Genomic DNA, 25,795 nt, shown 5'->3' with positions numbered 1-25,795 from the left:
CACCTATTCCCAAATTATTTGTAACCATGGATAGTCCTGCATAGGCTGACCCTATACCGTAAAGCAAGGGTACTTGAGACGGCCCTAGAGAGTACGGGTGGGTGGGTGAGGATGGAGCACTGCCATACAACATCCCACGCTGTGGCACAGGTGCCACCTGCCCAGCCGGACGCGGAGGGGTGGGGGAAGGTCACACACATTCGTGCATGTGCCACCCCCCCTCACTCGGCATCTGGCCACGTGTCGTCCCCCCTGCCCTCCCAGCGTTTGGGGGTACACTGCTCCATGTCCGGCCGCTGCGGGTACAATGATCTAAAAAGTTTGAAAACCACCTGCCCTAAAGCATTGCTGAAGTTATTTGCTTTTTTCCCCTTTCCCTCTGATATTTTTTTCTTAGTCTTATCTGCCTGATTGACCTTTTATTTTTTTCCAATACAAGGGAAACTAGTATTAATAGAAATGAAACATTGGAAAGAACATAAGCTTTAAGTCACTTGACAGATGACGTGTTTCACTGGAATGGGTTCAAAGGTCTCACATTCAACAAGATATTACAGAGCCACACTTAAGAAAATGCACTGGGTAGTAAAGTTTGAGATGAACAATGTTGAATTGTTCCAGCCACACTGAAAGTACTGAATCCCCAGCCTTGGGACAGGCCATCTGAAGGGCCCATATTGAAACCAGGACACCCAGGTATGAATCTCTCCCAGAGCTGGGGACCTTGAAAGCCTGTGGAAGAAGGGAAACTGTAAAATGAGGATAGGTTAACTCAGAAAAGTAAAATGAAGTACGTTCCAGCATTAATTGGGACCATATTTTATTACCCCAACAAAATGGTCCCTCCCACAGCTGCACCGTGAGTCTCCTTCTCTTAAGCAAGGATCCTCCCTTGTTCTACCATACTGGGGCCTTCTGCACTCTTCAGGCTACTGCACATGCTTCAGCTTTCAGTTTAAAAAATATAACCATGTCATAAAGGAATTTAGTTAACCTTACCTATCTGATTTCTGCTTGCAGAATAAAAGGCATTGACTACAGCAGCTCCACTTATCCACCTAGAGAATATACAGAAGAAATCTAGTTAGAAAAAGATTTTCACAACAAGATTAACTGAACACTGGAACAGAATTAGAGAGAGAACCTCCTCTTCACCATGTATAACCAGTTAGAGATGATAGATTTGCTTTTACTGACACTAACATTTCACAGGCAAAATTTCTAACTCACAAAAAGCCTTCATAAATTCAGATTGTATATTATAAAATAATGACAGATAACAGAGTAGATTTTTATGTTTCCTCAGTGTTTGGGATTCATAAAACTTTTATTTATTTCATGACACCAGGATTTTCAGAATCTGCTATTAAAAATAACTGCTTGAAGCTGGAGATTGAACTTGATTCTATGGTCATTACCTGAACAAACCTTCTAATCAAACCAACAAGAATTTTCTTAAGTCAGTCAACAGCATTGAGTTCCATTTACTATTCTTCAAAGGTACCAGTTATTATAAATCCTGAGAATCCACTCGTCATCTGTAGTGAAAGTTGTTCCACATATTTTATTTATAAGTATCTCAGCATCAGTAATCCCCATATCACAAATATTAATGAAGTATGAGTGGAATGGAGGAAACTTTTATGACCTCTTTTTTCCAGAAATGGAGACGCAGACACAAGGATATATCAGCTGTCTGCAGCAGAGCCAAGAATTCTTGAATTCTGCAAGCCAATATCTTCTCCCCTGGCAGAGGGTAGGGTGTTCAGCACATTTACAGGGCCATGCCCATTGCACAGGAAATACTTGAAACATATTTGCCTTCCTTACAGGTGTACATTTCCTGCTGCCTTTCACTGGTAGTCAGTTTAGGAAGCTTTCCTAGTTTAACCCCTTCAGTAAGGATGTTTCTATATTATGACTAGTGACTGCAGTCAAAAAAGACTGGAAAAGCTGCCAGTAAGAGTGGTACAATGAACAGTCCTGCAAAATGAAGAGGCTTAGATTAAATGATCCAAATAGTACTTTCTGGCCTTTTGCTTTATGAGCAAAATTCACTTCTACAAACCTGTTTAACCAGGAAAAGTAGTAACAGGGATTTAGGAAATGCAGCCAAATGCTTTTCTAAATTAGGGCCTGAGCCAGTTTTCAAAAGGTGCAAAGAAACTTGCAGTATTGAGACCTAAGGATGAAATTCACACTTGCAAAGGGTGGAAAAAATCTTACACACCAATTAAGTGTGTAAGGTTTCAAGACCTCAAGATAGTATTGAAGGAGGTCTCAAGCAGTATTGTCCACACAGGGTTTATTTCACTGTAAAAGATTTATTTAGAAAAGTACCTTGGAAGATACCTTTATTCTAATACTTTCAGATGACGATAAAGCAGCCATAGTGGACATTTTGGCAGGCGATGCCTAAGAATTCACTGCAGTCAGATTGGCAGAAAGAGTGTGTCTATCATTAATTTGGGATTTATGCTGCATGAGGTCGAAGTCATAAAGATGCCTGAAAACTTTGTGTTTTGAATGACTGGGAAAAATTAATATACTGAACCATCACAGAAGCAAAATATATTCAGGGTGCATTTACATGAGACATTTACTGCACAGTAGACTAATTAGCTGAGCAGTAAATGTTGCACATCTACCCATGCCTCATTATGCTATTTATGGAGTATAATCTTACAGACAAGGAGCTTAAGGAACCATGGTCTGGTTTGACATGAGAAAACATCAGCCACTAAGTCACAATCTTTGAATCAACTCAACAAAATGCATGTTCTTTCCATCCTGGTATGCATCAGCCTTGAACATTTTCTCAAGAGCTGGACACAGAAAAAGCTTTATAATTTCATTTTTTCAAGCTTTCAATTTCAGGATATCCTAGTGAAAGAAGAGCTGCACTCAGTTCAGAGAATCGAAGTGGGGAATGAGGCACTGTATTGTAAGAGCAGAGTTTCAATAACACTACATAAGGCCAGTGGGTAACAAAACAGTGTAAAAAAGGATTGCCTAGGGAGATGTGCAGAAGGTTAGCAGCTAGGTTAATGCGTTCATATTTCCAACTGGACAGAAGAAAAAGCTTGATCAATTGTTTCAGGTCTGCAACAGTAAGATGCTATGTCATTAAATTAAGTTACCTAAATAAATGTCAGAGGAACCTTTTAGGCTTAAAATAGGCCTTATATACCTAGTTAGGGCTATTCTTCTACACACTAATTTAGCATCCTTATACTAAAATGCTTCTCTAACTTGACATATGTAATCAATTTTATCAACTTCTTATTTTACATAGTCTATGTAATAGCCAGATCTTGCAGATCTCCCTCTGGCTGCATTGTTCCTCTCACCGGATTTGTATTTCAAGGATAAACGTGTCTAAAGTGAATTAAATTTCTTCAGTCTCTCTAGACAGCAATTCATGGTTATTCTCACCTTTACACTTTACAAGATTAAGCCCTCAAAGAACCCAATAATATACATTCTCAATTATTCTTGTTTTTTCATTGTATATTATGTAAATAAGTAATAATCCTTCCTATCCTGATGAACACTCATGTACCTTTTCCTTCTTGAATTCTTATCAACCTTAAAAAAACAATCATGAAAAGACACTGGAGGAACACCAGTCTCTAAGAATTTCTGCCCTGACTTAGAGTTCAATCCCGCATGTGGCTGCATGTGAAAAGTCAGAATGCTATTACTCTGCTTACAGTGTTTAATTAACCTGTGTGCAGAAAATCCTACTCATGGAAACCTGCCAACACATCTCTACCACTCCCACAATAACTACACCCCACAACAGAATGAACACCATTTCTGGATCACCTGCACCTCCAGAAATGCAATACATCTCATCCAGTGCACTAAATGTCCTGATGGAACATATGTAGGGAAAACCAAACAACTGCATAACAGAATGAACGCACACTGCAAATCTATCAGAGACAAAAATACCCAATTACTTATGGCTGCACACTTCTCAAGACAACCACTCTCTCTCCAATCTCGGTTCTAATCCTCAAAGGGAATTTACAAAAAACCCTTCATAGATGAGCCTATAAACTTCATTTCATAAATCCACTGGCTATAAAAATAATGGACTAAATATAGACATTGGATTTATGGCATATTATAACCTGCCTGACATCTGATAACCCTAGATAACCTCTCTACATTTTACCAGCTACATTCTATCAACAGGTCAACCTTCCACGCCCCCACCTCCACACATATCTGCCTGTCTCACACCTTTTGTCTCCCATTGTCTCTGATCCTCACTGCCATTTTCACAGAACTGCATTTTGCATATTGGCTTCTATTCCACCCAGGAGAACACAGAACACCAGCAGTCTCTCCCTATGTCTGTGCCCAAAAGCTTGCAAAGAACAATTTTTCTAACTATTTAGTTGGTTTAATAAAAAATATCACATTTATCCAAGGAACCTTGTCTGCCTATGTCCTTAGACCAACACCACTACAACCAACCCAAAAATCCAATTCTCACACTTGGAAGAAATAGACACTGTGGTAACGATTCTTTACAGCCACTAGAGAACTGGGGAGATGATGATAGAAGGTACAAATTGGCAACCAGTTGTTGCTCACTTTAAACATGAAGTGGTTGAAAAAACAGAAATTTCAAATACATACTCTTCCTTGTCCACATTTTCTTTGAGCTTCTTCAGACGTTTCTTTTGGTTAAATAACAAATTTTGAATGATGTTCTCAAAGTACTGATCTTCTTGGTAGTTCAGCTAAAAAGAGAGAATGTAATTAGTTAAATTCAATTGCTACAGAAAGAAGGAATGGGGTTTGAAACCCATAGGCTAAGCCTGGTTTGCAGTGTTCTGTCACATCATTCAGTTGATATAATGGCTAGATCAAAATGAAACATTACTGCATGGCCTGCTACAGATTTAGGGCCTGATTCTGCCGTACTTGGACTGAGCTGTATCTTACTCTTGGAATTACCTTAATTGAAATGACCCCCTCTGGTAAGGTATTATCTCATATGAGGAAGCATGTCAGAATCTGGTCTCTTGATTATTTTGAGAAGATATTTTAAATGGTGCTATAACTCTATGTGCTTTCCTGCATCAAAAGTATTAATTCCAATAAAATAACAGTTTCTAACTGATATCTCAACATGTTTTATATATGTTATTTCTGCAATTTATCTGTGAGGTGGAAGGGTATTTTTGTCCAGATTTTGCTATTGAAAAAATGGTGATAGGTTTGGTGACTTACACAAGTCACTGATTCAACCCTGATATACATGGACAAAACTGATTTGGGTTCCATAGAGCTAAGACACAGAGTCAGTGTTAAAATACAAACTATGGCAGATTTGGAAGTATCAGACCTTGCTGCCACTGTTGAGCACAGAAAACTATGTTGTTCCAGTTTTATGCTGTGTGACACCACTGGGATCTCCATATATGCACCATCTTTCTGGCATACCTTGACTGATGCCGCAGGCAAATTACACCCAAGCCTCCACTGGAACATCTGTGTTACGCTATATATTATAGGGTATCAGACAACTCCCCACACACTCCTTCCTCCTTTGCACAAGAACTCAGGATCTAGGTAACTCAGGTAGAAGTGGAGTCTTACTCCTTTGCATGACTTTGCATAGACAAAGGCCTGAGGCCAGGTACTGTGATACCTCCAAAGCTTGCCTATGTCTACACCAACCACACACATAACCATAACCATAGTCCAATAAAATATATCATTGAAAATTAGGGTTGGAAGGGACCTCAGGAGGTCATCTAGTCCAACCACCTGCTCAAAGCAGGACCATCCCCAACCATATCATCCCAGCCAAGGCTTTGTCTACCCAGGTCTTAAAAACTTCCGAAGATGGAGATTCAACAACCTCTCTGGGTAACCTGTTCCAGTGTTTTACTACCCTCCTTGTGAGAAAGTTATCACCCACAAGAATTCTTGCTTTTTGCATAGACAGGTATTTTAAGTCACAATCTACCTCTTAAAAGTCGCTTTTAATCATTGTTTACAGTGTCTTTAAGGATACTTACCTCTTGATATTCACTATTCAGCTTATTATCATCTGTCAGGATTTCATCTGGGTAGCCAATCTTTTCTCTAATTGCTTTAGCCTGAATGAAAAGATAATATTTAGATTATTCTGTCTTCATTAAGTGGAAATCCAAATCCAGCTATACTTTAGATGATTGGATACTGGGTAACATAACAGATGTTTACAGGTTCCTTTGTAGAAACAGTTGTGAAAGAGCCAGGAATTTCACTGTATCTGGTTTTTGCTGAAGTGTCTTTATGCCGTGAAAGGATTGCTCATTCTAATTGTTATTTAGTTTATGACACTGGAAGAATGTAGACAAGGCATTCCATTTAATGGAAATGTTATTTTTATTAAACTTCATATAGAAGCAAGATTCCAGGTTTCAGTAGCAGCTTAAAATGAAATATCCGTTCAAATTATCTGAAAACTTTCCCAATGTATTTGACACATTCAATTTGTGTTTAAGGCAGACACAATATTAATAATCAATATATTTGTAACTGTAGCTAAAGCACAAAGAAAGGTCTTATTAATGTTGTTGAACACATGTGGATAAATGGGAACCAAATGAAAAAGTGTACCTGAACTTTTGGGACCAGGTGTTATCAGAAACTACAATTGAATCTGGATCCAAACTTTACAGCTGTCTCTTATGTCTATAGTAGAGAAAACCAAACTATGAATTTAAATGTCCTGAACACTGAAAGGTTTGTTTGAAATCTGGATCCAAGATTTCTGCCCAGTTCCATTCAGAGCCCATTACATGGTGTAGTTAAGTACTCATTTTTATTTGTTGCTAATGTCACAAATGATAAAAAGCCACAAGACAGTAAAGGTCTCCTTGGCAATCTTTTCTGACTTTTCAATATAAAAATGCCACGGTGAATTTAACAGTTAAACCTGCTTAACTGATGCAGGTTTAAGGAATTTCTGACTCTGGTTAGGCCCATAAAAAGTAAGCAATGTAAAAAAACACATGTGAGTACCCGTGGGTAGCTAATGCTAATGACTTTTCATAAAGGTTCTGACTTGACATTTAATTAATTTAATCAAAGCCTTTTCCATATGAAACTGCAAACATTTTTTGTAGGTTGCATAGGCTTAAGGTTGTATGTAATAAGTCTTCTACAGCATGGAGTATTTTGGGCCAGACTCATTACACTGTTGAACTGCTGATATATATCATAACTGATCAGTCCCTATGTATTTGGATGTACATATGATAAATGGAATTTTGCAGCCTATTACAATACAAGAAAACCTCCTCTAACCACACACCTTTTAGTTGTCACCTACTATCCCACACTCAAACCAATAAGAAAGATCATCAAACAATTGAAGCTTATACTCAAGAAGAACCAGACCTTGAGAAAAATATTCCCAGACTCTTTCCCCTCCACTCCAGCCCTACCTCATGCTTGGTCTTCAAATAGCTCCCAATCTTGCCCAAATCATCAGGAACATACTCCCCTGTGATCAAATCTTTCCTCAGCAATAAATGTGAGATCTGTTATTTCATCTCAACTGTCATCAGCAAACCATGAGAACCCACAAGTCATGCATGTCTAACTCAGAATGTGGTATATCTCATCCAGCACACCAAATGTCCTCATGATAACTATGTGGGTAAAAACAGATAAAAACTATGCACCAGAATGAATGGTGGCACAAAAAGATAAAGGACAGAGACACTAAAATGCAGGTAGGAAAACAATTTTCACGGAATAATCAATCTGTTTGATCTTGCTGCTTGCAGATGTTAACAACCCCCCCCACCAACAGTACTTTATTTTAAACTCGGCATGCTCCCACATCTGTATAGCCCAGCACATGCCACGCACATGCCCAGAAGAGGCAGCGCATTAGTTGGACCTGGATCACCCAATGTCTGTATAGACTGAGCACTTCAGTGGGGCTTTTTTGGCACTTTTATCCAATAGCTGATTGAATCAGATTTAAAGTGCCAAAAAGCTCTGCTTAAGAGCCTGATCTACACAGATGCTGCAGAGCCAACTTGAAGTAGTGCACTGCTTCTTTCAGTAAAGCGCCGGGGGTGGGGAATGTCTGCAAGCAGCCACACTTCTCATGCACAAGGGGAATTTAGAACACACCTTCAAAAAGAGTAGACTGGGAACAAAAATTCATTAGCCTATTGTATGCTAGAAAACAAAGACTTATAATGGACTGTGACATTATTGTCTATGTTAATTGCTAAATTCTGCACTTCACAGGTGAAAACAACCCTTCTAAACGATTCTTGCTCTCCACTCATCAGGTTTTTACTATATATCTCATCTGTTGGCTACCTGATAACTTCTCTTATATCCTGTTTTTATTTACATATACTAGCCAATTGCCTGTCAAGAATGACGGGCCTGGGCTCGCTCTCCCCTTTCCTCCTGCTGCTTGGGGGTCTGGGCCTGTTTCCCCCCCTCCCCACTGCAGTGGCAGGGGGAGGGGAGGAGTGGGCCTGGGCCCGATCTGGGGGAGGACCAGGCCCGAGGGTGGGGAGAAGTCAGGCTGCCACAGCAGTGGGGGGGGCAGGGAGGGGGAGCAGCGGGCCCAGACCAACCTGGTGGTGGTGGGGGGGATGGGAGGAGTGGGCTTGGGGCTGACATGGGGGAGGAAGGGTTGGGGAAGAGTGGGCCTGGGCCTGAGGGGGGCAGGAGGTCCACTCTTCCCCTCCCCCAGGTGCGGTTGTATCGGGCTGCGTTGGACCGGGCCTGCTGCTCCCCCCCACCGCCGCATTGGGCCCACTCCTGGCTCCCCCTCCCCATGTCAGGCCTGGGCTCACTCCTCCCCTTCCCCTACTGCCACTGCAGCTGCCCTGGCCGCTCCTCCCCACCCCCTGCCGAGCTCGCCCCTCCCCATAATGCCGCTGAGTTGGCCCTGCACACAGTGAAGACAAAAGTGGGGGGTGGGCCGAGGACAGCACTGGTGGCCTTGCCCCACCCCTGCAGTGTCCTAACCTTACTGCCCCCCGCACTGCTGCCACCGTCACGTCCAAGGAGCAAAGGGGGAGGGAGGGGGCGCGAGGCCAGCTCCAGTAGCCTCAGCACCCTCACTCCCGCTCCTTCATCGCCACCTGCAGGCAGCAGGGCAGGGGGTGGGGTGAGGCCAGTCCCACCCACCCACTCAGTCAGCTCCGTTGCCATCGCCTCCGCTTTGTCCCCTGTGTCCTCACCATTATGGCAGTTGTGTTGCCACCGAACACTTCTTCACACCCTGACTGGCTTCTTCACTCAAACGCTTCTTCACACTCAGCCAATCAGAGCATGAATAAAACGTTACAGACAGACAGACAAATTAAGGCTTTTATAATATTAGAATAGAGTTTTACACAAGTCCTTGTTTCACCTAGATTCAGCTCTGCTGCTCCTGCCTCTCCCAGAGACCTGAGGCAGAGTACTGTGATACCTAAAAGCTTTTCTAAATCTATCCCAACCATGAAGTTGATCCAATAAAAGATAAGAGCAACAAAAACTCGAATTTTGCATTTATGTATCCATATTGAGTGATCAATATAGACCATATTCTAATATGCTGTGAAAGGCACCAGTAAAATATATACCATCCCTGGCCTAAAAGTAGTGGGGAAACTAGCTGAAAGTCCTGGCCTTAATGTTGCAATAACTACGTTCTACTTTATATACTGTATAATCTAAGTCTTTCTTAAAAACTGTTAATGTTGCAGGATTTTTTTAAATTTTGTTTTTAAAAGTTTTGAAAAACGTTGAATTCTCAACAAAATGTTATGACTGTAAAATTATGATTGTAAAAAAAAAAATAAAATCCAGAACTACAGCAGTTTTTAAAAAAATTCCACAAGGTCTTCTTTTTTTAAATTAGTATTTTTGGAAGAAAAGAAACAATAAAATGTTGATATTTGGAAAACTTTCAAACAGCTCTAGAATCTTACAATTAGAGTTGGAAGCTATTCTATGTGGTTGTTTGGCCCTACCAGTACAGCACTGTCTATCATACTTGTCTATTGAAATGTGCCGTCTATCTCTTCCCTTAGAAGACTGTTTTGCAGATTTCACTGTAGAGAAGTAATATACAGCTGAATTACTTCCTTTCTTTATTCCATCTCAATAATACCTCAGCCATAATAGCCCACTGAATCACCCTAAATAGTTCCTCTCTATGATCTCTCATTATTTCCTTCAGATGCAATATTTGTAATGCACTATAACTTGCCCTTTGCCCCTGGTACAGCCTGATAGTTCTCAAACTTTTCTATGAAATTATACCTTGGTCTATGTCATGCTACTCCTGGAATGCCCTTTCCATCTAGCTAGGACCAAACAGACATTTCCCCTTCATTCAGCAATGGATGGTCAGTGTGGTTGTGACCTTTTGGTACCTGTTCACTACTGCCAGTTTCAAAACTCAGGAATTATTCAAATCACACATAGGAACCTATGCCTGGAAGAGACTTCCAAGGCCACAGAGTCTAGCACCCTGCATTTGCAGTTAACCATTTGTTCAAAATGGTCCACAAGAACATTCACTCTAGTTTCTCTTGAGCACCATAGGCACAAAGTACTCTATGAAAAACACAGACAACATGCTGCATGGGAAAAAGGATACCACCTTGCAGCAATTCCTGGTCACTGCAGTCTTCTAAAGGTTAAAACAGAGTCATAGAATTATAGAAAATTAGGGCTGGAAGGGACCTCAGGAGGCCATCCAATCCAACCCCCTGCTTAAAGCAGGATCATCCCCAACTACATCATCTGAGCCAAGGCTTTGTGTAGCCAGGCTTTAAAAACCTCCAAGGATAAAGATTCTACCATCTTTCTGGGTAACCTGTTCCAGTGCTTCTCTATGCTCCTTGTGAGAAAGTTCTTCCTAACATCTAACCTAAATTTCCCTTGCTGTAACTTGAGACCATTGCTCCTTGTTATCTGCCACCACTGAGAACAGTCTCTCTCCATCATCTTTGAAATCACCTTCAGGTAGTTGAAGGTTGTTATCAAATCCTCCCTCAGCCATCTCTTCTTCAGACTAAATAAGCCCAGTTCCCTCAGCCTCTCCTCAGAAGTCATGTACCCCAGCCCCCTAGCCATTATGCTAAAATTGATCCTAGGAAAGCATTATTCTCCTATTTAAAAAAAGACAAAACTAACAACAACAAAGCTTGCCAATGCTCCTTGTCCATCCATTCCAGGGAAAATTCTTCCTTAGTTCCAAATCTAGCAATTAGACCATGCATGCATGAGCTAAACCCACCAAGTAGAAGCCACTGAGGTGCCTAAGTATCTCTCTTACACTTCCCTCATCAGTCATTCCTGGTTGATATGAAACACTATTCTGACCCATGAAGGCCCATCCAAGCCTAATGACCTATTTGCCTAGTATGGCTAAGGCACATATGAGAGTTGCCAACGTTATGTCTTGACACCTTTGATCAGTACTTTTACATCTGGGTCAAATGGGGGCAGCAGCCTTTGGGAAGAGTCCAGACACAGGGCTTGAACAGAGAAATTGCTCTTGTCATCACACCCCTAACTCTGATATACAGAGCCTTAAAAACCAGAGTTACTGCATGGATTTGTGATTGCTTCACTGTAAAGGTTCGGAGCATTCTATGTGGCAGAGTTTAAGTCTTATCAATTGATTAGCAACTGACACTGGTCACATCTACATGAGATGCCAAGTGTGCAATCATCCCTGCACATTCATTTAGTACTTGTATAAACAAGTACTTCATTTAGTATAAACAAGTACTAAATGACTGCGCAGTAAACCAAGTTACTACACAGTAGCACTGACAAATGGCTTTTTTCTGACACTACTGCACAGTAGCCCCGAGACTACTGCGCACTGTGTCATGGGTTCTTTACATGACACTAGCATGCAGTAGATTTCATAGATTTCATAGACATTAGGGCTGGAAGGGGCCTTGGAAGATCATCGAATCCAGCCCCCTGCCCAAAGGGCAGGAAGTCAGCAGGGGTCATAGGATCCCAGAAAGATAAACATCCAAATTTCTCTTGAAGGTGTTCAAAGTAGGTGCTTGAATCACCTCTGGCAGCAGTCTATTCCAGACCTTGGGGGCTCGGACAGTAAAGTTCTTCCTTATGTCCAGCCTGAAACGGTCCTGAAGAGTTTGTGACCATTTGACCTTGTCATCCCTTGGGGTGCTCTGGTGAACAGACATTCCCCCAAATCCTGGTGAGCACCCCTGATAAACTTATAAGTGGCCACCAGATCACTGCTGAGCCTGTGCTTTTCCAGGCTGAAGAGTCCCATAGCTCTCAGCCTCTCATCGTAAGGTCTGTTTTCCTGACCTCTGATCATGCACATGGCTCTCCTCTGCACTCTCTCAAGCTTCTCCACATCCTTTTTGAATTGTGGTGCCCAAAACTGGATGCAGTACTCCAGCTGCGGCCTCACCATGGCCGAGTATGATGGGAGAATAACATCCTGGGATTTGCTTGAGAAGCATCTGTGGATGCAAGCCAGTATTTTGCTTGCTTTATTAGCCACAGCATCACATTGATGGCTCATGTTCATCTTGTGGTCAATCATGACCCCCATGTCCCTTTCATCCATAGTGCTAGCCAGCATAGCACTGCTGAGCCTATAAGTATGCTGCGGGTTTTTCTTCCCACGGTGGAGAACCTTGCATTTTTTGGTGTTAAACACCATCAAGTTATCGTCCGCCCATTTTTTGAGCCTGTCAAGGTCAGCCTGGATTGCCCTCCTGTCCTCAGGTGTGGACGCTTTACCCCAGAGTTTGGTATCATCGGCGAACTTGGCCAGTCCGCTTCTGATTCCAATGTCCACATCACTAATGAAGATATTGAATAGCGTTGGCCCAAGGACAGAGCCTTGAGGGACCCCACTGGTCACAGCGCATCACAACAATTGACTTCTGTCAACCACCACCCTCTGGGTCCGACCATGGAGCTAATTCCCTAGCCAGCAGATCGTGGTGAAGTCGAGGCCACAGTTGGCCAGTTTTGCTAAGAGGTGATCATGGGATACCAGATCGAAGACTTTTTTAAAGTCAAGATATATTATTATGACATCAATTTCTTCTCCCTTGTCCAGGTGATAGGTCACTTGGTTGTAAAAGGAAATAAGATTGGTCAAGAAAGACCCACCTGCAACAAACCCGTGCTGGCTATCCCTCAGGATGCTGTCATCGGCCAGTCTGTTAAGAATGGCCTCTTTGATAATCTTTTCTAAGACCTTCCCCGGAATAGAGGTCAGGCTGATGGGCCTGTAGTTTGCCAGATCCACAGTCCTCTCCTTCTTGAAGATAGGCACTACATTGGCCTTCTTCCAGTCTTCGGGCACTTCATCAGAGCACCAGGAGTTCTCAAAGATCCATGCCAGAGGCTGAGCTATGATGCCTGCCAGGTCCTTGAGTACCCTGGGGTGTAAACTGTCAGGGCAGGCTGACTTGAAGATATCCAGCCTCTCAAGGTGTTCCTTCACAAGGTCAGCATTGATGGAGGGTAAGGAATCACCCTCACCCAGGCATTCCTGTCCTGTAATGGGCAGGGGCACCCCTTGGGACTGGTGAAAAATCGTAGTCTCAAGCTACTGCACAGTCAGTGTCTTGTGCAGATGTGGCCACTCAGAATGAAGTGGGGCTGTCTCTATCTCAAAAACAAGGAACCTCTGCATTACTCCAACTTGACTGTTTTGTTTTTGTTCTGTTCTAACTAAAGTCTTAGCGAATACACTGAAAGGCATGTTTGTCTGATTAGATTTTTCCAGGCAAAATATCTGTATGCAGACTGTTCTTATGGCAAGATAATATAGCAAATAACCCTTAAATTCACTTACTTTTTGTTCTGCTTTCTTTTTGGTTTCTGCATCCATCCAGCTAAGTTCATCTAATGTTTTTATAAAAACCTCACGGATATCAGCAATCATATTTTCAACCTTGGAAAAAGCACCAAAATATATAGTAAGACAACATAAAATGACCTAAACACTTTTCCATAGGTCAATCAGGTCACTACAGAGTTTGCCTTGTTACTTTAAACTATCACTCAAGATTGGCCCTAACCTGACTCCTGTCCTGTCCCAGCTCAAATTAAGTAGTGTTTTATCTAGCACTAACTGGCCTGCTGAGGTTGGGAGTATAAGAAGGGAAAATGCTTGAATAATTGCTGACTTTGGAGCTAGTAATGCAGTAGGAACTGCAGCAGTTCAAACTACAATAATTGAACAGACAAGGGCCCAATCACTCAGTACTACTGATCAAATCACTCCTGGGCATAGCTGCACTGCAGAGAAAGTTGTGTTCTTTATTTGAACTAGTGGTAAAAGAGTAGTGAAGATACAGGTTACCACTTGGAAATAAAGCCTATTGGGATGCTGTGACTTGAATTTGAGGTGCTAATCCAAGTTAAAAGTTGAATTATGGTGCCTACCCTGTTCTTTTAACCTAAGCAAAGGATACTCTTCAAAATGTATCAGTATAATATACTCTTGATGTAGCTTAAGGATTGTTTTGCAGTGTGGTCATTTTCACTCAAGACTAGTTCAAGAGGAGTAACACAAAAATACTCCCTTGATTTTCCTGTAGTAGCACAGACAAGCTCTAAATAGCTGTTCTTGTTATTGCTCAATAAAATATTGAGCACCAAAATATAATCTTCAGGTCACCTTTGTCCACCAGTAGCAAGGTCCCCAGGTAGAAGAAATTAATCAAAATAATTATCTTTACTGTTTAAAGATCTATATATTTAAGCGGCAATTATTTACTGAAGCAAAGTTCAGCTGGGAAGATGAAGTCAATAAACATAAATAATAGATATGGAATTCATGTCTATACAATAGCCCCTGTAATGATAAGTGAAAGAAAAAAACACGTGTATTTTCAGAGCACCAGAAGTAATAAGAACAGCATTTTAAATAAGCAAAATCACTCTGTTTTTACTGTGAAAATATACCTGATAACATAGTTTAGTATAAAAATTCGATCAGTTGACTGAAGTTAAACTGATGCAAAACAATTACTTTCAGCCAAGGCAATATGATTCATTGCCTCTCTCTGTAATCTCTACTTTAAAACTTCAGATGTAATCAAAATGGCTTCTTCTCTTCAGTGACATCCTCTCTTACTATCATTTGCTAATGGCTTGATGTACAGGCCTGCAAGAGGTATATAATCGCATCATCACAGGCTACTGACATTGGTGCTTCCCAACATAATGCTGAATAGTATTTTCTTTCCTATTCTTAAGTAAAGTTTTAAAAAGCCTGATCTGGGATTCTTTGTAATTCATATTTCTTAGTATACTGGAACTTCAGGAGAATTACAGCATTATAATGTACTGTACTTTGTAGTAATTCAAAATTATTCATTTATGCCATCAAGATGGTATCTGTTTGTCTGAGCTATCCCTTGGTTAGTGTAGGGAATGGAACAAATATAATTTCCAGAGACAAATTGTGATGCCAGATGCCTTAATGGTACCCTTCACTTCATTGTCAATCTGAGCACCCTGTAAGCATCTCAAATCAGAATTTGCTTTAGAATTGGGCATCTGAGCTCATATCAAAATTAAATCACCAATAACTGGGTTTCTACAACTGTAAAATAAAGTTGATATTTACTAAATCATCATCTTGTAAACTTAACTCCTTAGATGGCATATAAAAAAATTGAGTTAAAAACATTACCACGTGTTTACTCTCTCCAGCAAATGCTTCCTGTACATATAATCGTCCTGCAGCATTTTCCATATTACTGTTGACATAGTTTGCACAACGACGCCAAACAGCAGTTTCCGATGTTGTGCCATACAGTGCCTGTTAAATATAAGATAAAGAAATGACTTCTGAGTAAACATAAGGAGGAGGAGGAGAAGGGTGGCCGAATTCCAGATTGTGAATTTTAGAGGAGGCAACTCTAGTCTCAATGCGTGCATTTAATTCTCACTGGTCTAAATAGGAGTTAGGTGTATTCACTATATAAACTGAACATCCATCACAGGCTGAGCAAAAGTATGAGGGTCATTAACAACATACTACATACCTCCCAGCTTTGGAAAGGGGTAGGGAAGAAAATACCACTAGCAGCCAAGACGGGGAGAGATACAGATGCCATTTGTGCCTGGAACTGAACTGTACCTCCTTATTCTGATAAGGGCCACTGAGATTTGGAGTGGAATCATTTCCAGAGGAGGAAGAAGTTGTTTTTTTCAACGTGGCTTTGGCAGCAGCTACATAGAAACACTACCAGTGGTGTCAGATTAGGGAATGCACCTTGCTAATGCATACCCTAAACATGTGAGCTACACTGCCCCTCCAGACAGAGCCACCCACTTTTGGGATAGCCCTGACTGCTTGCAGCCCCTACTGCAGATTAGTGGAGGTGCAATGATCTCTTGTGCCATCAATTAATGATGTGCTAATTAGCTGCAATTATTCTGTCACAATAGTTCATAAAAAAATTGAGGCTGTGAAGATGGGGTGCAATGCTGTCCCCTTGCAATACAAAGATCATAGCACAAAGAGCACGTTACATTGGGGCCATTTAGTCACTCCCTGGCTTCTCTGTCTTCAAGGCTGCAGACATGTGACTTAATGTACAGAGAGCTACAGTTACACCTTGGCCTGAAATGCTGGTATTGGAAAGAAAGATTGCTGATATGTTCCTCTTCACCCTGATAATAGTAGAAAGAATTAGGAGAGGAAAGACCTTTCAAAAGTGTTATCAGTAGAACACAGTAAAGAACTGTCTACTGCAGGGTTCCCTGAAGACCTGCATTGTTGGAGCTATTCCATGACTCTGTGATTCAGCATGGCTAAGAATAGCTGAATAGAAAAGCAAATCCTCCTATTTCTAATGTGCTTCCTCCCATTCCAGACATGCTGCACACATACATGAGAAGGAATATGCTTGTAATGCAATATAGACACTGCAGAGTGGAGGACTGTTAATTTTTAACCACCAAGAATGGGACAGAGAAAAAACAAACCCAACCCCCTCTGCAAAGCAAAACTCAAAATCAGAGCAAAACAAAATCATTGTGACTATGTAATTGTACAGATGATATACTATAAAATCAGAGAGATGATATACTAGAAGATCAGGAATAGGGATTCAGCAGATAAGTCAAGATATGCCCAGCACAAGTTTGATGGGAGATCAGGGAAGGTGGTACATTGCTGCTCAGGTGTATGCCAGCTTCCCATGACCCAAAGGGGTTGTCGCTGGAGCTGTTTATCAGGTCACAGGTTGCAGCCCAGCACTTGGCTGGCTAGAAGGGTTTATGCTGGTTCTATGCCAGCCAAAGATTTATTTGCAACAGAAGAACCCAGAAGTCACCACCATTAAGCCTGATTTGCTTTGCCAGTTACTGCATCATCTACTGAATCTGCCCCTAGAAATCCATTAGGCTTCATGTAACAATGGAAACACATCTGCTTTGCCTATCACTACAAATGGTATCAAACTGAAATCAATTACTGTAGATTCATACATTTAATATGGCTTAATTCAGATGCATTAGAAACAAACCACTGAAATTCATTAGGTTATTATGCATAAAATCTCAATCCCAATGTTACATTACTACAACTTTTCCTATTATTATTTAAAATACAGAAAATACATTTTAAAGGGAAGGTGCCAGTGTGTTTCTTTAAAGAGAAAAATAATTCACAGTTTTATATTCCTGTTGCATTAAGAACTAATTAGGATCACCACGCTATATCAAATGCTTTTTCACTGTTTTTGTAAGCTTCTCTCTGCTGCAACGGCAGTTTTCAGCAACTGTTATGGTTCAGACTGACAACTTGTCCCCTAGGAGCAGAATGGAATGCCAGTGAGCCAGGTACTGTGTCCTGTCTTTCTAACAGCAGTAGTCTTATTTGAATAAATAATCTAGTAATCTTTAGGGGCTTTTTTTGGCTGAGATCCTCAAAGTAGTGGCAACAGGTCTGATGATCTTTCTGCTAGGGCTTCATGACTCTCAATTGCATATATCAAGTACTCTAAATCTGAGCTTCAGACATATGACATCTTGAAAGAGTAAGTGACTAAATTGTCAGACTTTCCAAGAAATATGGTAGGGATGATTCAGGGGAAGAAATAAGTGTTCTGAAGTGTTTATGTCTGAAGACAATCTAGTGAAGCAAATCCTAGCTAGCTGATACTCAATTTGAAACTCCAGTTTTAGAAGTGCGTGTGTGTGTGTGTGTGCATGCATGTGGTGTATCATACCAATTACTTTTAGCAAATTAGTAGAAAAAAACTTATATATTTACATGTAAAGTACATCTTTAAAGCCTAGAATGTTGTTAATTCTAAATCAAATTTCTTCAGGGATGTCTCAGATACTTGCCCTCCATGGGCACATCTACATATGCAATTAATGCAGCTGAAAAAGCTCTGGCACAGTGCGCATAGGAGTTTATTGCTCCTGGGTGCAATTGCTTTTATTGCAATTTATTGCTCCTTGCTCCTATGTTTGCATGTACGCCCAGGATCACAGCACATTGAGCTGGGATGGAGCAGCCCCAGTTGGCAGGGGGCCCAGGAGGTCATCTTGCCAGCCCAATGCTGTTCTTCCCCTACTCAACATGCGGTGGAGGGGTTGGCTAGCTGGCAGTCAGCCCCTGCACTGAAGCACTCTTGTGCTCCAGCCAGCTACCTCAGCATCTACACATTTTGTGGCAGAGTAAATAACTCCACCATAGGATAGTAGCTGTGTCTGGCAGTACTATCCTATGGCAGAGTTAATGAGTTTTCTCCATCCTAATAGCACCACATGTGTAGATGGTGACATTTTACTGCGGAGCTATTGAGTCAACTCTGCAGTAAACGTCTCGTGTAGACAAACCCAGTGATGACTAAAACTAGAGCAAATGTCTTACACTAAAAAAGGCTTATACTAGAATAATTTCTAAGAGTACAAGAAGTAGCTGAATAATTCATGAAAACTATTGTATTCAGAAGTACCCCAAATGATCAGCTAGAAGGTTACTCCTCTCTTCCGCATACTTCACTACTGTGCTAAGAATAATCAGAATATTTACCCCCTGTGCCGAAGTGATTCTATTTCCAGAAAACAGTGAGGGGTGTGTGTGTATGCATAAGTGCTTTCTCTACCATGGCCATAGGTCACTAATAAACTAAGACCATAAATCAGGTTTGTTTCCTTTTTATGGGCACCAATCTTATACAGTAGTAAAGTTTGCTTGGAAGGTTTTGAGGACCCTCGACTCCCATCGAAAATAGAGAGGTAAAAGTGCTTAGCACCTACCAGAAGCACTCACATCTAATAGGACTGAACCATTTAATGACAGCAATATTGGATCTATAATGTTTGGCTCCAGTATCCAATATTGTTAAGTAGTCAACAACTTGCAGCAAGTCAATTGGAAGTAAGGAGCCTGTCGCGGAGCACCGAGGTGCCCTGCTCTTAGAGGGGCAGAAACTGCCAGAGGAAAAGCTCTGGCAGTGCATAGGGAGCCCTAGCAGGGAATAGGAGCCCACCTGTGGGTTGCTGGGGGCAACTAATGAGAGTCAGCTGGCAGAAAGGGGCAGGGCCTGGCCCTTATAAAGCCCAGGGCTGAGGCCAGACAGGTAGTTCCCTGCTAGTAGCCAGAGAGGTAGGAGTGCTCTCAGCTATGACACAAGAAGCGGTGAGAACTGCAAGTACTGCCTGAGAAGAGTTACAAAAGGCAGCTCGGGAGGCTTGAGATGGGGTGTTAAGTTATAGCCAGGCAGCTTCAATTTGTGTTACAGCCTAGGGGCTTGTGGTTTTGGCGTTGTTATTTATTAAACCGGTGGTTTGGGTGAGGCTATAGGGGTTGGAGGAGGCCTCATTGGGGACTCACAACAGAGGGTGAGGACCCCAGTGCCTGAGTGGGTGCAGCATACTCATAGGGACCCACAGTGGTGTGGGGGCCCTAGTGCTAGTGAGGGCGCAGCATACTCGGGGGGAACCCACAGTGAGGTGTGGATCCCGGCGCCAGTGAGGGCTCAGTGTACGGGGGTGCTTAGACCCCAGCCCCAGAGAGGGGGCGTTAAAGAAGTCCAGTATGGGCGTAGCAAGCCCTAGAGAGGGGCAACTCTGAGAAGCCCAAGTTAGGCACAATGAGCCCCAGGAAGGGGCAGCCTTTTTAAGAAGCCCAGTGCAGGCGTAGCAAGCCCCAGAGCAGGGCAACTATTGAGAAGCCCCAGGGCGGGCGTGACGGCCCCAGGAAGGGGGCAATATTTTAGAAGCCCAAGTGTGGGTACGACGAGCCCCAGGGAGGGGGTACTATTGAGAAGGCCCCGAGAGGGGACGATGGCATTGAGAAGCCCAATATGGGCGTGACGAGCCCCAGGAAGGGGGCAATACTTTAGAGGCCCAGGTGTGGGCGCGGAAAGCCCCAAGGAAGGGGGCGGCACTTTAGAAGCCCGAGTGTGGGCGCAGAGAGAGCCCCAGAAGGGGGGGGGGCATTATCAAGAAGCCCCAGTAAGGGCATAGCAGGCCCCAGGAGGGGGCACTATTGAAAAGGCCCAGACCGGGGGCGACAGCACAGAGAAGGCCCTGAGAGAGGGCGACGGCACAGTGAAGGCCCGGAGTGGGCAAGGAGAGCCCCAGGAGGGGGCGTCAATGTACGGAGAGAGATAAACCAATGTCTATCCCATCTGCGAGGCTTGGGGCGTGGTATCGGGGGCGGTTGGAGCCTCGTGTAGCCCATAAGGCTAGGGTGCCCTGAAGCACCCATTTGTGCTGGACAAGATCCACGAGGGGTCCAGGAGTCTACGTGGCCAAGAAGGCATAAGGCAGCCTCCCAAGTTAACTTAATATCAAAGACGCGGAGGGCGAGAATAGAGGGTGCCCTTGGGATGACTTGACACGGAGAGGGGGCCTCAAGGAGATAACGGCCCTCCTGCAGGACGCCGCCGTGACACAGCCATATATATTTGCATTAAAATAGTCCTGTGCTGTCAGAAAATGTTCATAAAACCAACTGATTAACTTGGACTTAGAACAACATAGACCCAGATGTCAGGACGATATTTCTCAGATTTGTTTTCCAATAATTAAGAATACACCATATAAATTATAAACACATCCCAGCAGGAGCATCAGCAAACATCTGGAGCTTAGTGCACTGCAAAGTTCACATTGCATTTAAAACAGATATATGGTATAGTATAGTCAATCTTTTGTGGATGTTAAAAAGTCATCTTTAAAATTTAAAGAGAGATTGATTTCTGCACCTTACGAAAGGCATTCCTTGTGTCTTTGTAGTCACGGCTGAGGCTGTTTACAAGATCCATTATGAATCGCCAAACCATGTAATTTTGAATGTCTCTGTATAATAAAACAACAATAGGAAGTTGATGATGTTTTTAGGCTTTCAGAATTTATTGGTGATAAAATGCAAATTCTAAAATCATGCCCATCATACCTACCTGGGAGTATATTGGTTAAGAATAGACTTGAGTTTGATTAGATATTCTGGAGCGTAAACAACCACAGGTTCCATATTCTCAACATTAATTTGCACAGTTGACATGATATTATTTATGAATTTTGACCAGTTGAATTCCTGGAAAAAATATACAGTTTAAGTATAAGCATTATTAAGAAATAATGTGATTATTACTATTTTTTTCTGGCCACTGCTTTTAAGATTCAAGTATGTTTGAATGAAACAAATGTTTCAGACCAAAAGTTAGTGTTTTTCTTTGGAAACCACATTGTTATAACAAATGAAACAACTATGGAATTATGCACAGATTGCCCAATAATATCTATGCAGGTTATTATTAAAAATAGAAAAGCCAAAAAAATAGAATAGAAATGTGAATAGCGGGTTCACGCCTGCACAAAACAAACTATTTGGGTACAGTGTAGCTCTCTAGCAAGGCTGTCTAGAACACAGGCTTCCCTCATTCTGGCTTTCATAAAATGTATCCACACAAATTCCACGTCTTCTACATATGATAACAGATTGCACCTCTGCGGTATGGGGGTGATTACACCCTAAGGTCAGAGTAAAGTAGCTTTCCCCCTTTTTCTTCTGATCAATAACTCCATATCTTTAGGCATTCACAATTGAAGAGCCCTACATAGCTTTTGTGGGCTAATATCTAATAAAATTACTTTCTGTTAAATAAGGATTTTATTCTATGAAGCCCCTCCACGATGCATAATGCATTGTTTTAAAATGAGAACTCCCTAAAATTGAAACTCTAACTGAAAAATCCTTGACTAGGCAAAATATTATTGTTCATGGTTATATTTTGGTCACTATCTTTTGCTCTAGAAAATAGATGGATTGCTGGATTGGTAAGAGGATATAGAATATTTCACCATTACGTCACTCAATACTGATGGAATTTGACCCACATGCAGCAGTAGTTACCTAAAGTTGTTGACAGCTGGAGTGTGCACAGTGGGTTATGTGAAATAAGTTCCTTGTCTCCTTCTAGTATGCAGTGGGAATGTATTTGTACTTTAAGGCCAACAGTCACCACATCTGATAACAATATGTCACTTTTCTTTATAGAGGAAATAGAGGTCAAAGCATGAGTGAGAATGGAGAATATACTACTCTTTCACCACCTAAAGGTGTTCTCTCTCAGTTGGTATTACAAAATATTGGCAGGCTATTTGGGGAAAATTTGCAATGAGATCACCCAATTTCCTTGCCTGTTTCAAAAACAGTGAGTTTAATTTTCTAATGCTGTTAATGTGACCCTTTCATGTGTATTGACTCATCCTTTTTTGACCTTAGCCTGTGTGTTACTGATTACCAGCTAAGAAGTACTTAACTCCTTCAATTATTTGAAATCTCAATTGATGTTCAAGGCACTCAAAACCTTGCAGAATTGAAACATGAGACAAAAATTTTCATTCATCTTTTCACTGTTGGTTGATGGCGTGCCAATTTTAATTACAAAAACAGTGGACATTCACTGCTTCATATAGAATATCATGTGGCCTGTTAAAACGTCCACATTGGCCTCAAATTCTGTATTTCGTTCTGTTTAGTATTCACAATTACAGGCAGCCTACAGAGCATCTGTGGGCTGCTATGAAGACTGAGAGGGTGGAAATTGGAGAAATTGAAAATGTTTTGGGAAAATATGTATGCCAAAAGAATTATTCAATATTTTCAACAAATCTGTTAAATCTGTTATTTAAATAATGGAAAAGAAGTTACTGTGTCTAGGAAATGCAGATCATCTTTCTATTAAATATAACACCTAAAGAAGAACAGACATTTTTCAGTCAACAAGATCTGCCACTTATTTTGGGAAGTAGGGAAGTAGATTGTTCTCAATCAGTGCCTTTCAAAGTATTCTTGGCTGGACTTGCAGCAAGCAGGCTGTTGTTCATCACCAGAATTCCCCAGGAATTAAAAATAAGCAAGCTAATGTTGTTTTGTGAACAAACAAAATATTTTCCTGATAACAAGGCTCCTGTGGGGTAACTGTTCAAATAAGATCTGTGGGTGTAGACAACTCCTACGACATGGAAATATGATAAACTGAGCTAAATTTAACTTCTATGTAATTTTAAGTTTGGGCAATTTAAGGTCAGTAAAAATGTTAAACATTAAGAAAGATGTTACATAACATATGTACTGATGGGACTCACAGTAATTCAGAGTATATTACCAGCATGGAAGGAATTGGTAATACTTCTAACAAATGATGTCACAGGCCCAAGTCCTTTTCTAGTGACATACTAACTAACCTAACCACAGCATTTTTTATCATTTACTGTGTGCTACAGAAAAGAGTTACTTGTATGATAGTAATATGGGGAACTTCCTTCTTGATGAAGGAACCCATATTGACACCCCCTGGAAACTCTTTGGCTGGGCTATATGGTAATGCTACTGGAAGCTCTGTTTTCCAAGTTAATGCTGCCCAAAATAAGAGATAGTATGGAGTTCTACCACTCTGAAGGAGCTAGTAGGGATATATCTTGCTGAGCCCTAGCTGGGACTTCCTTTGCTTCTCTCTGCCTGATGTAGGCACATTTCCATTTGAGATGGAAGATGAGGGGGAGAAGATTAAGAATTTAAAGCTGTTCTTCCACAAAATCTGCAAAGGGCTAGTGCCTTCTCTTCCACCAGGTTTAAGTTGGTACATGATTTTCAGATATCAGCTTTGATGACGAAGACCTACACACCTTTTTAATGAGAAATGTCCTATGCCTCTGACCCTGACAGTGCAGTGGTGGGAGCAAGGCCAGTCACAATATGTGCTGTTTTTATTTATTAAATAACTTTCCAATAATCTTGAGCTAAAGTTTCAAGATAACACCTTTATTTTTAATTCAGGCACTCCAAGGTTTTTAAAGAAAAGCTTTGTAATGTTACATAGTTTCATTTATCAAGAACAGGTATTGAAAAGCACTGGATTATTGATCACTCACCGTACTATTGACTTGCAAAGTGAAGTTCTTTTGGAGTTGTGTCACTGTCATTTTATTATATAACAGAATTGGGTCATTTCTGTCTTCAAGTTTAGTTGTAGCCTATGAATGTTAATTACAGAAAATGACTATAAATGGAAGCATTTTATAGGAGCCACAGGAAAAGAAATTAAAAACAATATATAAAAAGGACTGATGGATGTCTGATCTGATACATTAATACATACATGTGCTTTGTGTATAGTACATACTGGGTACACCTACAAGTTCATTAATGTACTGTAATTATTGTACATTAAATTTAGTACTTGTTTAACCGAGTACTTGGATAACCAAGTACTAAATCAATAAGCAGTAGCTTGCAATACTGTGCAGTAGCACCGGGGTATGGGTTTTTAGTGATGCTTACTGTGCAGTAGCCTAATACTACTGTGGAGTAGCATATTAGCGTGGTTTTTGCCTGGCATGCTACTGCACAGTGTTATTAGGCTACTGTGCAGTTAGTGTCTCATGTAGATGTGCCCAATGTAGCTAAGCGCCTTGCATGTGTACATGGCAGTATACGTTATAAGCATGACTCCAAAAAGAAACAAATTATATGGACTATATTGTATTATATTAATACTACACATTAATATTACTCTATTAATACTTCTCCTTTTTAAACTGGCTTTGTATCATAGTGCCAATATTATAGCATCTTCCAAATACTCCCTTACCCCATTTAGCTACCTCCAACCCTTTCTCACACAATAAATATCCTTAGTCAAGGTCCTTCAACAGCCATCTGGCACACATTCTTTGTCCCCAATGGTTCCTCTCTCCCAGTAGCATATTATGGGATGGGCAGCTGGGACACCAGCCCCGAGCACTGATTTAGAGGAGGAGGGTTTCAAAATGGTGGAAGCAGCATCCAGAATGAAGAAATCATATGCAAGGCAGTCAGGGTGTTTGAGATCCCATACTGAGCTAATGGTCAGGTAAGTCCTTCCAGTGCCTCGCACACCTTTTCCCTCCTCCTCCCCATCTCTGCTCAGGGTACCAAAATGCAGTATCAAGAGGGAGTGAAAAAACAATGAAAAGAAAATAAGCTATACCTCTGTTCTCTTTACTCCTATATTTTCACCTGCCCATACAGAAATCCCTTTGTACTGATGTAAAAGGCAGGACAGAAACTAGTAGACAGGTACTGCCTCTCTCCATCTCTCCAACATAGCCAAGTGCCTACCCAGCTGCAGCACAGAACAAGGAGGGGCTGTTTCTCTGTCCTTTGGCCTTCAGGATGCTATAATATTGCTGACCCTCTGCCTCTTGCTACTGAGGCTTTTGCTATTTCATTTCAAAGAGTAAAGTATCATCTGGCACTATCAGG

At 41.4% G+C, this 25,795-nt stretch overlaps 1 protein-coding gene across 4 annotated transcripts in view; it reads right to left on the bottom strand.

Annotated features, from left to right (window-relative positions):
• MME (membrane metalloendopeptidase) overlaps positions 1 to 25,795 on the bottom strand; it is an 81,799-nt gene that overhangs the window by 18,420 nt on the left and 37,584 nt on the right. For all 4 annotated transcript variants that reach the window (XM_019491793.2, XM_059731054.1, XM_059731053.1 and 1 more), the window contains exons 10-17: positions 24,424 to 24,525; positions 21,444 to 21,580; positions 21,249 to 21,342; positions 15,704 to 15,832; positions 13,856 to 13,954; positions 6,045 to 6,125; positions 4,654 to 4,757; positions 1,000 to 1,058 (exon numbers count right to left, since the gene is read on the bottom strand). In XM_019491793.2, the coding sequence (XP_019347338.1) occupies positions 1,000 to 1,058; positions 4,654 to 4,757; positions 6,045 to 6,125; positions 13,856 to 13,954; positions 15,704 to 15,832; positions 21,249 to 21,342; positions 21,444 to 21,580; positions 24,424 to 24,525 (805 nt within the window). The remainder of the gene's footprint in view (positions 1 to 999; positions 1,059 to 4,653; positions 4,758 to 6,044; positions 6,126 to 13,855; positions 13,955 to 15,703; positions 15,833 to 21,248; positions 21,343 to 21,443; positions 21,581 to 24,423; positions 24,526 to 25,795) is intronic.

Source organism: Alligator mississippiensis, chromosome 7 (genome assembly GCF_030867095.1).
Source record: "Alligator mississippiensis isolate rAllMis1 chromosome 7, rAllMis1, whole genome shotgun sequence".
NCBI classification, from domain to species: domain Eukaryota; kingdom Metazoa; phylum Chordata; order Crocodylia; family Alligatoridae; genus Alligator; species Alligator mississippiensis.
The sequence above is the reverse complement of the archived record's forward strand: the minus strand, read 5'-3'. Positions and strand labels throughout refer to the sequence as shown.